Genomic DNA, 14,261 nt, shown 5'->3' with positions numbered 1-14,261 from the left:
CCGGCTGTTGGTGGAGAAGCTCGGGGGCGGGGCCGCCGGCCGGAAGTCCCGCCCTGGAAGCGACGGCGCGCGGAGTGATGGCGGCGCTCAGGCGGCCCTGGTCTGCGCGGCTGCTGGTTGCATTGCGGCCACTGCCCGCACGCCGGCCCTTGTACGACGCGGCTCCGTCACGGGACGTGCTGCTCTTCGAGCACGAACGGGGCCGCTTCTTCGCCGTCCTCGGGCTCTTCTGCGCGGGCCAGGGCGTCTTCTGGGCCTCCCTGGCCGTGGCAGCCTTGGCCCGGCCCCCGGCCCGGGCGCTGCGTCCAGACGCGGAGCCCGCAGACCGCGGCCGCTTGGACCTGCGCTCCGAGCTCTGGCGCTACGGCCTGGCCATCGGCTGCGGCGCCATCGGTAAGGCGTGGGCTGGCTTCCCACCAGGGGATGTGGGGCGGCTGGACACGACCCACCCTGCCCCGGCAAGGACAGACGGTGCGGGGCTCCCGACCCTCCGGGCCCGGCCACGCTGGAGTTGGAGGCCCCCGAGCCAAGCCTTCGGACAGGCCCAGGATGAGGTTTGCGCTGAGCAGTTGCACTGCTCCGGACCGTCTCCTTGTCCTTAAAACGGGGGTGTGTATGAAGGTTGTTAGGAAGGATGAACACAAGAGTCGGGTATAAGAGGAGCTCGGTCAATGTTACTGTCATCACAATTTTTTTAATTCGGGGGCACTGGAAAGGTTGCTGCTTAGCTCTTCAGCAAAAACCCCTCACCCCAAACTTTGGTATTCCCGCAGGTACTCTGGTACTTGGTGCTGGTCTTCTCTTCTCCCTCCGTTCTGTGCGCTCAGTGATGCTGCGGGCTGGAGGGAAACAGGTGACCCTCACCACTCATGCCCCCTTTGGCTTGGGTGCTCATTTCACCGTCCCTTTGAACCAGGTGTCTTGCATGGCCCACCGTGGTGAAGTCCCCGCCATGTTGCCTCTGAAGATCAAAGGCCGGCGCTTCTACTTCCTCTTGGACAAAGCTGGACACTTCCCCAACACAAACCTCTTTGACAACACTGTGGGTGCCTACCGCAGCTTGTGAAGAAACCACGTTGGGTTGCTCACCTCTCCCAGAAGGGAAAAAAACTGAACCTTACTGAGGGGGTGACATCCAAGGTCACAACACAAGGGGCCCAAGGGTCATGAACAGCAAATAAAAGAGCAGTCACCCCAAGAGCAGCTGACAGAACCTCTGCCTTTTGTTCCATGTCTGCTTCACTCTGCCCTCCCATCCACCTGCCTACAGTGCTTGACCACCAAGAACTCAGTACCAAGATGAAGGAAGAAAGTAATATAATATTCTGGTACAAAAACAGCTGTAGAAGAGAGGTGGAGGGGCCTATCTTCATGTTTCCCTCGTGGAGGGAAAACAGGCTCCCAGCATAAACAGGGCCATGAGGGGGCAACAGGATTGTAGGCACTTGGGCAGGGAGTCTTTGGCTGCAGGAAGCATCCTTTGGTTACTCTTCAGGAGTGGGAAAGGCGTGGCCCAACGAGAGCATCTGTCTCAGAGCTCCATTCAGGGTCGCCCCGCTCCAGAGGCCGGTATGGGGTGGCTTCGGACTTCCACTGCACCACCTGAAGCACCAAGACCACACACCACAATACCAGATTCACCCAAGAAGAGGTCTGTGGGAGACAGGAACAGGAGTGTGAGGAGTGGGGCCATCTCAAATCCAGTTCCACCCATGTACCACTATTCTCTGTTCCCTGTCAGGCTGAAAGCCCTTTGGCCCCTTGCAGCCTCTCACTGGAGGGCACCCTTAAAACTACAGATGCATAGGAATCTGTGGATCCCTGGGTTTCCACCCTGTCTTTCATATCCCCGGACCTCACTTCAGCATTGTGTAGGTTGGAGTAAAACTGCAGGGCGGTTCCAGGGGGCGTCCATGGAATTTTCTGGGCTTCAGAGCAGCTGTGAGGTCAAAGAGATAATGGTGAGAAAGGGGATATACCCCGAACACACCTGTGCCCAGGTGCCCTTCAAGATATGAGCAATTGACAGGGACAAAAAGGGGGTTACAGGCTCCCCTCTGCGGAGGGAAGGCAGTCAGCCCCGGCCAGGGTTCCCTCCCTCTCCCATTACCTAATTGTAATGTTCAGGGAGATGATGGACTTGCAGAGAGAATGGGTGCCAAATCGAAGGACACAGGCAGCCACTAAGACCAGGAAGATGGCAACAGCCGAGATGACCAGTGCAATGCGGAGCCCTATGGGGCCTCTATGAGGAGGGAGAGAATAAGCCTTGTGGTTAAGATGGAACTCCTCCCAGCTCAGCCCCCAGCCCTCAGGGTAGGGCAGTCACCTGTGAGAGTCCTCGATGCAGCTGCTGTAGACCCAGAAGAGCAGAAGCAGGAGGCAGTAGAGGGCCAGGAGGCCAGAGACCCCAGCCACAAAGTAGCAGAGGGATGGGGCAGAGGGTTGGGCTAAGGCCGGGAAGGAGCCATTCAGGGCGGCCACACCATACAGGGGACAGCGGCCACTGAAGGAGCCCTGTGAAGAGAAGCTGCTGAGTCCTACCTAGTTTCCGGTTAGAGCCCTGGCGCAGGCTGATGGCAGGTGTGAGGGATAACCTAGGAGAGGGCCACCCTAGGAAGTTCTATATGCACTGTCAGTTCCTGTTTCTGGGCCAGTAGACTGATGGAGAGGGCCTGCTGGGGAAGTCAAACCTGCGGTGGCCAGAAGGATCAGGAAATAGGCGGTGGTTATAAAGAACAGTGAGCTTCGGAGATGCCTCACAAGTTCTGGTCTCCCCTCTGCAGAAATCCTAGAGTAAAACCAGAACCTGTGTAACCTTCAGCATCTCCGATGTTTTCTCATCCGTTAAAAAAAACAAACAAAAAAAAAACCACCTTAATCGTGGTTGCTTTTTAGGGTTACGTGAGCCTGTGTTTACAAACACGACTGCCTGGCTAGGGAAACCCTTGGGCTTTCCGTGGGCGTTTCCTACATGGCTGTGCTGTCATTCACACACACTGGGCTGCAATCCTGCGGTAGCTGGTCATCTCCGCTACACTACGCTTTATTTCCTGGCGGAGCTCGGCACAACAGTGTTTGATTTAAAGGATGAAGGCAGGGCCTGGCCCGAATTCTGTTGCAGAACCAGGGTAAGGTTATGCAGCCGGAGTCACCACCAGGCCGGGCTGTGGCTGGTGCTTTAAGTCACTCCTGAGGACTCGTCCTTTCGGCGAGGGAACGGCTGTGAAACAGAACACCGGCGGGCGGAGCCACAGAGCGCGATCCGCGCCGAAGCGTCCCGGCGGCAGACCGGCGCCCGCCGGACCTCACCCGGCCCACCGGCTCCGAGGAGCAGCGCAACGGGACCAGGCCGGCCCAGACAGCAGTGCCAGCACCTCCGCCCCGCCCCCCCGCCCCCAAGGCCGGCCCCGCCCCGCACCTGGGTCCGGGTCAGCGTCGCGGCCGCCACGGCCCCACACAGGAAGGCGGCCGTGAAAAGCAAGAGCTCGAAGCGCTGCAGCCAGGGCAGCGCCATGGCGCCCCCGCCACCAGGAAGCGCCGCCGCGGGAGCCAACCGCCCAAGCCCCGCCTCATCCGGCGCGACCCACGAGCGCGGAGACGTCACTTCCGACACTGGGCTTTATTTACACAGGCGGGAGGGGGGGCGGGGCGCCACGCTTCACAGCGGCAGGTACAGCGAGTAGTCCGAGAGCGCCCAGCGGCGGGCAGGGCGGCCGGTGCGGCCGATCATGGGCAGCTTCTGCACGTAGCGGGAGGCCGGGCTGGGCCCGTACGGCGCGGGGAAGGCGGTCTGGAAGAGGCGCCCGCGGCACCGCCTCCCGGCCTGCCGCCCGGCAATAATGAAGCGGAAGTGGGGCGCGCCGCGCGGGGCGAAGCGGCTCTTCTGGAAGACGTCGCGGGTACCGGCGCCGGGCCCCTGCTGCCGGGGCGCCCCCCGCGCTCGGTGCACGCGCGGCAGCGGCCGGCTTTCGGAGGCGGAGGGCGCAGAGGCCGACGCAGGGCCGCCGCCGCGGGGGCTCTCGTCGCCCTGCGGGCTGACCATGGCGTTGGCCGTCAGCTGCGGCATCTTCCGCACCGAGTCTGGGGCGGCCGCCGGCTCCTTCTTGTCCCCGGGCGGCCGCGGAGTGGTGGGCGCGGGCTGACCCGTGCCAAAGCGGGTGGCCAAGCTGTCCCCGAAGAAGGCGTACAGCTCCCGGTAGATGTCCGCTAGGGTCACCGATGGCGAAGGGTCCTCCGGCCCCGCGCCTCCTGGCGGCAGCTGGAGGACCGACCCAAAGCCTGGCTCCGCGCTGCCCCCCGAGGGAGACTCCTGCAGAAGAAGGCTGTCCCAGGGCAGGTCGTCCGAGCGCCGGCACCCCCTGCCGCTTGGGCCCCCCTTGTTGGGCTCTGCCGCCTGGGCCTTCATCTTCAGCAGTCGCTCTACGGCCACCTGCAAGAGCAGAGGGACCAGGATAGGCAAGGCTAGGAGGGACCCGGGCCCATCAAGTTTTCCAAAGTAAGGCAGGTGAGCTGCTGAAGGAAGAAGGGAGGCTGGAAGGGGCAGGCACTCACCAGAATGGCTCCATAAACCTTGTGCCCATCTGCTTTAACCTGGGCGTTAGAGACGGAATAATCATCCAGCACAGCCTGCAGATTTGTCCAGTAAGTGGACAGGTGTGGGTACAGGACTCGTTCCACTGCCTGGAAGGGAAAGAAGGAACGCAGTAAACACCTCTTTGTTGCTTACTGCCTCACAAGTACCTTTTCCCATGGAAGATGTACTTTTATCTTCGATATGAAATTCTCAGCTTGGCATATTCAACCAACATTAACTTGGAACCCACTGTATGCCCAAGCCTTTGCTAAGCACTGGGAATAAAGGTCAGGTTCAAAGACACGCAATATAAAGTGACCCAACTATCACTGACCTATATGACAGGGGCTAAGAGAGTATAAGTAATGCCCATTGCTAACGACAGACAAATTTAATCTGCCAAATGTTACCCTATACAGTCAGTACACAAGAACTATTCTTGCTGAGATGTAAACTGAGACTCAGTTCAAACCACCTGCACAAAAACAACTGATCTCTGATTATGTATCAAAGTTGAAATCCTGTGGTTAATTTTCGGGAAAGCACTTAGGACTTCACAGAGGAGGTGAGCTCTGTTAGGTGCTTTGCTGGGTGAGAGTTCTCAGTTCTCCGGCTGCTCTTCCACAGCCTGAAGATTTGAAAATGTTAACAAATGGGCAAGTTCCTAGAGAAATATAACTTACTGCTGACTCAGCTATAAAAACTTAAATAATTCTCTAACCATAGTAGGTAACCTCAAATAAAACACATTGCTAAAATTTACAAAGACAGCCTACAGATATTCAAGGAAAAGAGCATCCCAATCTTAAAGAAAACAAAGAAATGCTCCCACCCTACCTCAGTCTATGAAGCCAAGATAACCCTGATACTAAAACTCTATAAGGACAGTACATGAGAAGAAACATGATTGATTTCACTCGTGAAAACAGAAAAATCTTTTAAAATTTAGTAAACCCAATAGTATACAAAAAATGCCTTATATTCCAAAAAAAATTTGCAGATTTTTTAAAAGTCTATCCTATAGCCTATTTGAGTCTATACACAGAAATGTAATGATGGTTTACTATTAAAAATCCATAAATGGGGCGCCTAGGTGGCTTGGTTGGTTGGGCTCTTGGTTTCCACTTGGAGTCATGCAGCGCAGAGTCTGCTTGAGTCTACTTGTCCCTCTCCCATCCCCTCCCCCATCCTGCTCTTGAGTTGCAAGTGTTCTCTCTAAATAAAATCTTTTTTTTAAATCCATAAATATAATTAATCACATTAACAGATAAAAGCAGAAAAACCTTAGGATCAATTCAAAAGATACAGAAAAAGCATTTGATAAAAGTTCAACATAAATAATAAAACCAAAAATATAAAGCAATATGAAGTAATTTTCTAAATCTGAGAAACGTTATCAATAAACACAAGGTAAACATCAGCCTGAGAGGGAAGATTATTCGCACTTCTCCTGAAATTGGAAATGACACAAGGATGCCCCCCATCATCATCTATAAAATGATATTAGCAGTCCTAGCAATAAAAAGAAACGAAAGGCGTTAGGTTTAGAAAAGATGAAATAAAGCGTCATTATTTGTACCATATGATCGACATTAAAAACCCAAAAGAATGAGGTGCCTGACTAGCTCAGCGGGTAGAGTGTGCAAACTCTTGATCTTGGGGTCATGAGTTCGAGCCCCATGGTGGGCACAGAGATGACTAAAAATAGACACATAAATACTGTTTTTCTAATTACAAATACGAGCTCTTACGGCTCTGTCTGTGGGAAAGGCCAGGGTCCTCACCTTCCAGCCAAGGGCATGCAGCCCCACCACAGCCCCGTAGTGAGAGCACAGAGGCCGCACGGGGTCGGCCAAGACCTTCTGCAGGGAGAGCAGGATCTGCTGATAAAGGCCGCTCACGAGGTCCCCGTGGGTCCTACGGGAGCAGCATTCAGTCAGAGAGGAGAATGAGGCACGGGGCTGCCCAGCTGGCTCAAGTCAGAGCACACGGAGAAAATGGCGGTCGTCCGGCACACTGGGGTAAGGGAACAAGGTGGCGCCGGGTGACTGAAGACGACACGAAGGGCTGAAGGACCAAACCCTTGGCATAGTCGCCATCCATTTATAAAATCCCAGGGTGCCAGAGCGCACCGACCGGAAAGCTCCAATGGAAAGAGGTTCCCTGACCTCACCACATAGGGCCTTGAAGCCACACGCCCCCCGCCCCTCCCCCACAACTCCCGCAGCACTGTGGCACCCCCACCCTTTGTGGGGATAGGCCCAGTGGCTACCAGAAGATGTGGCTGAGCAGGAGGGCAGCGCCATCCCGAAGAGTCCAGTGGTCGTTCAGAGGGTTGATGGAGGCAGCCAGGGGCTCCAGAACGCAGTAGAGGACGCTGCCCACCAGGGAGCGAACATAGGGCCCCAGACACAGGTGTGGGTTCCGAACCAGGCTCCGGGCCACTTGCAAGAGCCGATGCAGCTGCTCCAGGTCGTGGCTGACAGACTTCACCTGTTTGCAGAAGACGGTGGCTGAGGGGCACGCGAGGGGGCAGGGCGGAGCCTGCCGCTCTGCTGGCACCTGCCACGAGCCCTACCTGGGGCTGGGTCATCTCCCTGCCAAATCGTCTCCCTGCCCCAGCCTGGTCACTCACCCCGCTGACCACGTAGACAAAGTAAGGCAGGAGCGCTGCGATCTTGGAGTTAGTCTGCAGGTCCTGGAGAGCAATCTGAAAAGGAAGGAGCCAGACTGCACCGGACCCACCAGCCCCAAGGAGGAACGGGCGTTTTGTAAAAGACGGTGGAGTACTTCTGTAGTAAAACTGTAAACGTTCACACAAATTTAACCCACTGGAAGAAATACCCACTCACACGAACACAGCCACTCCTAGCCCTGTCTGCGATGACACGAAATTGAATACCACCTAAATGTCCAGCAAGTTTTTAAATGAGAAAAGCAGCTGTTCTAAAACCAGGTGTTTCGTATACTACCACTCTGGCTGACACTAGAGTAATCATAGTCAAAACATAAGTGTTTCCACTGGAGACTCTCACTTTCCAGTTTGTATGTTTTTATTTTACAATACTTCCGTAATGAACGTGCTGGTATTACTTATATAAGCAGAAAAAAAGAGAGTTAAGTGAATGAGAAAAACCGTCTTAGCCCTGCATCTCCACTACCCGTGACCGCCAAACTCCTCCGGACAAAGCTCCTCTGAGCACGTGCTGCGAAGGCAGACAACAGGCCAGCGAGGAAGGAGCGCAGCTCCCAGGCCCTCCGTCCAGCCATCTGCCCCGTGCCTGGGGACCCAGAGCCACACTCCTAAGGCAGGAACGTACGGGAGCGACAGTCCCAGTTTTGCAGGGGAAGTGGCAGCGACAGCCAGAGACGTGGAGAAGTGGGGGGTGTAAGCCGTCAAGGAGAGGCCACCTGGTTGAGCAGACCAGCAAGCTGGCATTGCCCTGATTCTGGACAGGAGAGGACGGGCCACGGGTCGGGTCCAGCAGGCCTGCGGAGTCCTAGAGACTCAAGCGGCAGGGTCTCAGAGCCAGCCCGGCCGGGCCCCCTGACCTTGCTGCCTCTACTTCCCTTCTCTCCCTCTCACGTCCAGACAAATGAAAGCCGCTATGTGGCTGCCCCCTGTGGCTGCAGGTCAACAGACACCCTAAAGAGTAGGCTCTGGAATTAAAGTATAGGGGTACTGACCACCTGAGCCCCCCAAATGGCCCTGCTGAGTTGCCCGTTCCCTGAGGAACAAGGGTTCCTGCTCGAGTGGGAAGAGGAATCAGCCCCGGAGGAGGGCCAGCCTCAGAGCACGACACCCCCACCGGCAGCAGCTTCCAGCCACATCAGCCAGCTGGTGTGGAGGAGACAGGAAGCACGCATCTGAAAGAATTTCGGGGAACTTGGAAGCTGGGCTTTGTACCCCAATTCCGGCCCACTCGCTCACCTTCATCAGCTGTGGATCGTCCCCCAGCACAGCCCGGGTCACCTGCTGGTAGTACTTGAGCAGGTCATCAGTCAGCGAAGACACAGCGCTGGGCACTGTGGGGGGATGGGCAGGAGGTGGGCAGGGTGGACAGCCCAGCCCTCTCCCGGCCTCCCCTGCCTGCTCTCCCTCATCCTCCCTGCCAGAAGCCTGTTCAGACAGGACTCCCAGAGCACACAGCCACCAGCTCCTCGGAGCAGCGTGCTCAGCCCTGACCTCGCAGGCTTTCCACACCTCGGTGCTCTGTACTCTGCCTCCCCCCCCTCCTCCGCCCTCAATTCCTCCTGGACCCCTGCCCTCAGGGACCCCAGCTGCCCAGGCTTCTGTGCCAGCATCCGACATCCCGCATCATGACCGGTTCCAGGTCTGGGCTCCTATCTCCAAATCCGAGCCCTCTGGGCGGGGACTGTGCCCACTCAGAACAGGACATCAGTAAACACATGTCAGATGAAGAATCAAAGGTACAGGGGCCCCCCCTCCGCTCCTAAGAGAGGAAAGTTCAGAGCCCGTTCCCCTTACTACCCCTTACCTGATCCTTGTGGGGCCAGGTTCCCTTTGCCATCTAAGTAGGACACATGAACTAGAACCAGAGCAGAGAGATCACTCAGCCTGGGGTTTTGCCGTGTTTTGCCACCACCCACCCCTGAGTCCTTCTCCACCCACCAGCCAGCCTGTCACCCCTCTTCTGACAACCCCGTTTCTGTCCCCACCCCAGGGAGGGCCTGGGCAGTCACCTCTCACAGCTGTCTCAGCACAGCCTTTAGGGATGTTGGTGGCCAGGGCCAGCTCCACCAGGTTCACCTCTCGGTCCTCAGGAAAGTAAAGCTCACCCTCTCTGGCAGGGCGCAGGGGAAGCGCCTCCTGGGATCCATAACCACACACAGCCTGAGCAAAGAAAGGGTCAGAGGGCAGGCTGAATCCAGGGAGGGAGAGGCGCTCTACCGACTAGGGCAGAGAGTCTACGCGAGGCAAGTCCAAAAGGCCCGAGAAAGGAGAGATGCCTGAGGCTTCGAGCCTATTGCTGGGAATCTGGCTGGAGAACCCAGGGCTCACTGGACCAGGGACTAGAGCGTGGTCCCTCCACCCTGATTCGTACGGGCTCTGAGCCCCACACCCCTCTGCTGCCGGTCCTCCTCCTCACCCAATTCTGAAAACGCAACTTTTTTCTTTTTTTTCAGTAGGCTCCATGCCCGACATGGGCCTCAAACTCACAGCCCTGAGAGTAGGAGTCACATGTTCTACTGAGTGACCAGCCAGGCGCCCCAACACTACTCTCTTCTAAACACGACCTTTTTCCCTCAAGTCCCTGCCCCACAACAGCTATGCAGGACATTTTAAAACCCACATTTGTGCCCAGGCACCTTAACCCAGAACGTCCCCCCTCTTCCCGTCTTGGCTTAGTCCAATGCAAGACTCCCTCCAAAGCCCGCCTCAATTCCCAGCTCTTCCAAGAAGGCTTCCCTAACCTCTGGGCCCCCAGCACCTATCCTGTGGTGGCCATGAGCTTCCCTTGTGTGCGCCTTTGGTCTTCATGTCTCTCTCTGTGGTGCCAGTCCCAAGCCGGGCACGGAGGTGGACCGTGCCGGCTGAGGCCTGGGCAGCCTGTACTCGACTCACCTCCACGCTGCTCCATCGGAGAGCCCTGTTGAAATCCTCGACGGTCAGCTTCCGCCGTTTGGTGTGTTTCATGAATTGAGAGCTATTCTGGGAGGGGAGGAACAAAGTCAGGGGACAGGGAGAAGGGGGTATGGAGTCCCCCGGGGAAGAAAGACAGCCAGGAGGCAAAATGGACACCGGAAGCAAGACCAGAAAGCCTGGAATCCAGCGCTGGTCTTGTGCAAACAGCCCTCAATGTAATGTTCCCTCTCCGTGACCCAGTTTCTCACATGCAGAATGTGAATATGAACTTGCCCGGCCTCCCCGCCAGGGCTATCGAGAAGATGGGCACGTGAGCCGATGCCCAGCCAGCACTCTGTTTGCCCAGGAGCCCCGCTGGCTCAAAGGGGAACTCTGGAGAGGGCAGGGACTGCCTCCAATGCGTTCCCTCAAAGCACAGAGTAGGGGCCAGACACATGCCTGTTTAATGCTTCCCTGCGGGAGGGGGTAGTCACCAGGAGGGACAAGGAGAGGTGGGAGTGAAGGGGAGCGGACCTGGGTGGCCTCTCTGAGCCGGTAGCACACATCCTCCGCGAGCAGGGCCGCCACCTCATCGCTCAGCTCCAGGCCGGTGCTCTCTGCCATGAGCCGGACGGACTCCCGAGGGATCTCCACAAACCGCCGTTCTTCCCGCTCGGACATGGCCCCGACGGAGCTGGGAGCCAGGAGAGAAGGTTGGAAAAGCCACCCAGGCGCCCTCCGAGCCCAGGAGCCTGACTCAAGGCCTTCTGAGCCAGGCTCGCTGCTCTCGCTCCAGAATCCCTGAACAAGGAGCCATGGAGACTCTGAGTGAGGCGAAGCACAAGAAACAGATAAGCTGGGTCAGACAGGAGTGCTGAGAGGGGGCCTGGCCTTGGCGAGTTCACAGAACTGGGCCCCAGCCGTGCCTTACCACTTCCTGAGTGAATGTGGCCGACATCCTCGTCAGCCTGAGCCCTGCTGTCCCAACCTGTGAAACACAGGCATTGTCCCCACCCTCCCTAACCCACGGGGTTGCTGTGAGGACAAAATGAGCTGGTGTAGGAGAAAGCCAGGGACTAGAACGCTACCCAAATGGAGGACAGAAGATGTAACCATGGTCAGTTACAAGTAAAAACTTCATGTCTTCTTCCTCCTGATTCTTCCTACAACCGCTACCTACTAAATCTTGATGAAAACAGTACTTCTCCCTTGCTCAAAAACCTTCAGTCCTTCCCCACCGGTCCTAAAAGAAACTCTAACCCCCCTGCCCGAGCTTGACATTCTGTGTTTGGTCCCAAATCCCCAGAGCTGTTCAAGCCAGTCCCTCCTCCCAGTAAGACCAGCCTAGTGTCTTCCCGCCTGCCTTGTGCTCTACCACCAGTGCTCAGGCTGGTCTGCCTCCCTCTTTACTTCAAGCCCCCACCCCCTCCTCTCTGCTAAGGCCAATCCAGTCTACCCTGTAAGGTCTTCCTGCCAATATGCCACTGGGGACTGTCAGGCTTTTAGTAGCTGGGCTTTTTGCCCATGTGTCTGGTCTTCCCCAGTTTGGCTGCGAGGCCTAAAAGCAGGAACCTGCTCTTCCGTTCACAGGATACGGCAGAAGAATCCAACAAAAGCAGCGGCTGATGAGTGACTCCAAAGACTTAACACCACAATTAGAAGGCAGGCCCACAGGGGCCAAAGTGAGGCACCAGCACCACGGGCAAGGCCCAGTTCCAGGGTGACCCACCCAGGTGCTGCCCCACTACTCCTCTCCGGCAGGGCTCAATGGGTCACCACTGATCTCTAGGACCCTACATCCAATGGGCATCCTAACCTGGCCTCCTGCCTTCCAGTGGCTCCACACTGGCTCTTAAATAAAGAACAAACCTGGTTCCCAGGTCCTGCACGTCCACTGACTGCTGCAACCCCTCTTTTCCTCTTGTGTTCTGCTTTCCCACCATGGCCTCTTTCCATTTCCCCCAAAACACCTGCTATCAGGACGTTCACACAGTTTGCTCTACCTGAAATACTTTCCTCCTCCTCCACCCCCAAGCTCTGTCTAGTGGACTCCTAGTGGCTCCTTCAGATCTCAGTTGTCACTTGCTCAGGGAAGTCTTCTCAGACCTCCACAGTGTCCCGGTACTTTGCCTTCAAAGCAATCATCACAGTTTGTAATTACATATTTATGTAACTTTGTGATTAACACCTACCTCCCCACTAGACTGTAAGCTCCACACCAGCTAGGATCATGCCTGTTTGCTCACCTTTGCATCCCCAGCGTCGGGCACAGTGTCAGCACATAATACGCCCTCAATAAACGCTTGCTGCAAAAACGAATAAAGAATAGCTAGTTTTTCTAAGCACATGCAATGCCTGAGGCACAGAGCTAAGTGCTTTATATGGCTTATACGTCATTTTATCCTCATTAACAATGCAATAGGTATTATGTAAGTACTACGTCTATTTCACAGCTAAGGAAATCAAAGCTCAGAGGGGTTACATGTTCAATGACTTGTCCAAGATCACCCAGCGAGCACTAAGTAGGGAGTAGGGACTTAATTAACTCTTGTTCCTAATCATCAGGAGTGGCGGGCCGTGTGGGGAACAAGGCCTGGATTTCCAGCCCGAAGACTTGGCGTTGGAGATCTGCCAATGGATAATTCTGAAGTTTCTGTTTCCCTATCTGTAAAATGGGAGCATGAAGTCCTGCCCACGCTGAAAGCACGGAGGGAGTTCCCTTACTGTGTGCCCACATTAAGACCTACAAAGTCCGGGCTGTGACCAAGGTCTCCCCCTCCTCAACCTCCTCTCTGCATCCTCGGCCACTAGCCACACTGGTAAAGAGCATGGGAACTGACCGCCACCGGCCTCGGGGGTGCGCATCCTCCCACAAAGCCTCGCTTCATCCCAGATCCAGAAGTGGCGGGGTGGGGTGGAGCAGGTCAGGGGTTACCGAACTTGGGTCACGTGGTCGGCGAAGGGGGCGGGCCCCCAGCGGAGCCGGCCCTGAGTGAGTGCGCGGCCCACGGCGGGACGGAGAGTCCTCGGGCCTGCGAGGGCCTGCTCACCTGAGGGCTCCCGCGCAGCGAAGGCGGCTACCGAGGCGGCGGTGGAGGCGGAGGCGGCGGCAGCAGCTCCCACTCACCCTGCTCACCCTAATTCCCTCTCTCTGAGCCCAGGCCCCACCCTCCAGGAGCACAGCCAATCGGCGAGCGGTTTGCGAAGTTCCCACCCTCCCGGGGGCTTCCAGCCAAGCGATTGGCCTGTGCGAAGGGCTGTAAAAGCGTCTGGGCGAAAGGGGGGTCACATGATGCCGAGGAGTCGCGCTTCTTAAAGCAACAGCTCTTGGGAGTTTTGCGAGTAGGTACCTATGGTTTGGTGTCTGAAAAGCGTATTGTCAAGGAAAGCCTCCCTATTCCCTTGTTCTTGTCTGCTCCTGAGTTTCCAAGCATTTGCAGTTACGAGACTGCGGCAAAGCTTTAAACTTTGATATCTAATCAGTTTTCTTTGCCCGCTTGGTGGGGCTCAGCTTACCTCTCCAACATCACCTGCACTTCCCTTTCCCGCCCGACGGATGGAGCTCCCAGTGGGTATTCTCTTCGGACAGAAGGGTCTTCCCACTGGCCCAAACTCACGTGCAAGCTGCAGTCTCTAGAGCTGTGCTCATTCTGACATCCTACCTCCTGTCTTTCCCATTCCTGTTCAGTAAGCCAAATATAACCCCTCACCTGCCTGCAGACTTCCTTGACCATTTTACGCGCACACACTTGCCCGAACCTGGGCAGTTCTCAATTCAGAACCAAGTGGGTTTAGTGAGTTAAGGATAGTATCTGGAGTCAGACCAAACTGGGTTCAAATTCTGCAACCAGTTTGGGGCAAATTACCTAACCGCATTTCGCGCAACTACAAAATGGGGTAATAATACCCACCTCACGGGGTTACTGTAGATTAAATGAGATGATGTCTGTGAAAGCACTTGGCAGAGTTGTGGTTGAACCTTCTTTCACACAACAGGAGGCAGTGAATTAATTCCTTTATGTTCAGTCAAGATGAGGTAGTTTGCAATGGGCTGCTCATTATAGAAAGGAGTATTCTGCGGGGGGGGGGGGGGGGGGG

The 14,261-nt window shown here is 56.1% G+C and overlaps 3 protein-coding genes across 8 annotated transcripts; 1 reads left to right on the top strand and 2 right to left on the bottom strand.

Moving 5' to 3' along the window:
- Positions 1-35: 35 nt before the first annotated feature.
- Positions 36-1,198, top strand: TMEM223 (transmembrane protein 223). The gene is made up of 2 exons (XM_040639260.1): positions 36-393; positions 774-1,198. Exons 1-2 carry the CDS (start codon positions 78-80, stop codon positions 1,064-1,066), a joined length of 609 nt encoding a protein of 202 aa, XP_040495194.1. The 5' UTR covers positions 36-77; the 3' UTR covers positions 1,067-1,198.
- A 102-nt stretch (positions 1,199-1,300) lies between these two features.
- TMEM179B (transmembrane protein 179B) lies at positions 1,301-3,582 on the bottom strand. Of its 2 annotated transcripts, none has more exons than XM_040639258.1 (5): positions 3,422-3,582; positions 2,330-2,517; positions 2,111-2,245; positions 1,861-1,939; positions 1,301-1,653 (listed from the first exon to the last, which is right to left on the bottom strand). In XM_040639258.1, exons 1-5 carry the CDS (start codon positions 3,515-3,517, stop codon positions 1,492-1,494), a joined length of 660 nt encoding a protein of 219 aa, XP_040495192.1. In that variant the 5' UTR covers positions 3,518-3,582; the 3' UTR covers positions 1,301-1,491. The 2 variants fall into 2 exon arrangements, with proteins under 2 accessions (XP_040495192.1, XP_040495193.1); XM_040639259.1 differs by having other exon boundaries at positions 1,486-1,653; positions 1,856-1,939.
- Positions 3,583-3,609: 27 nt separating this feature from the next.
- Positions 3,610-13,359, bottom strand: TAF6L (TATA-box binding protein associated factor 6 like). Of its 5 annotated transcripts, none has more exons than XM_040639253.1 (12): positions 13,214-13,359; positions 12,356-12,469; positions 10,698-10,857; positions 10,164-10,250; positions 9,281-9,431; positions 9,076-9,126; positions 8,508-8,602; positions 7,212-7,286; positions 6,849-7,069; positions 6,361-6,493; positions 4,555-4,683; positions 3,610-4,432 (listed from the first exon to the last, which is right to left on the bottom strand). In XM_040639253.1, the coding sequence occupies exons 3-12, from the start codon at positions 10,842-10,844 to the stop codon at positions 3,662-3,664; spliced, it is 1,860 nt and encodes a 619-aa protein (XP_040495187.1). In that variant the 5' UTR covers positions 10,845-10,857; positions 12,356-12,469; positions 13,214-13,359; the 3' UTR covers positions 3,610-3,661. The 5 variants fall into 5 exon arrangements, with proteins under 5 accessions (XP_040495187.1, XP_040495185.1, XP_040495186.1 ...); XM_040639251.1 differs by having other exon boundaries at positions 12,410-12,469; XM_040639252.1 differs by lacking the exon at positions 13,214-13,359 and adding an exon at positions 13,004-13,095 and having other exon boundaries at positions 12,410-12,469.
- Positions 13,360-14,261: the final 902 nt, after the last annotated feature.

This window comes from Ursus maritimus, unplaced genomic scaffold (genome assembly GCF_017311325.1).
Source record: "Ursus maritimus isolate PB19 unplaced genomic scaffold, ASM1731132v1 scaffold_23, whole genome shotgun sequence".
Lineage (NCBI taxonomy): Eukaryota > Metazoa > Chordata > Mammalia > Carnivora > Ursidae > Ursus > Ursus maritimus.
The sequence above is the reverse complement of the archived record's forward strand: the minus strand, read 5'-3'. Positions and strand labels throughout refer to the sequence as shown.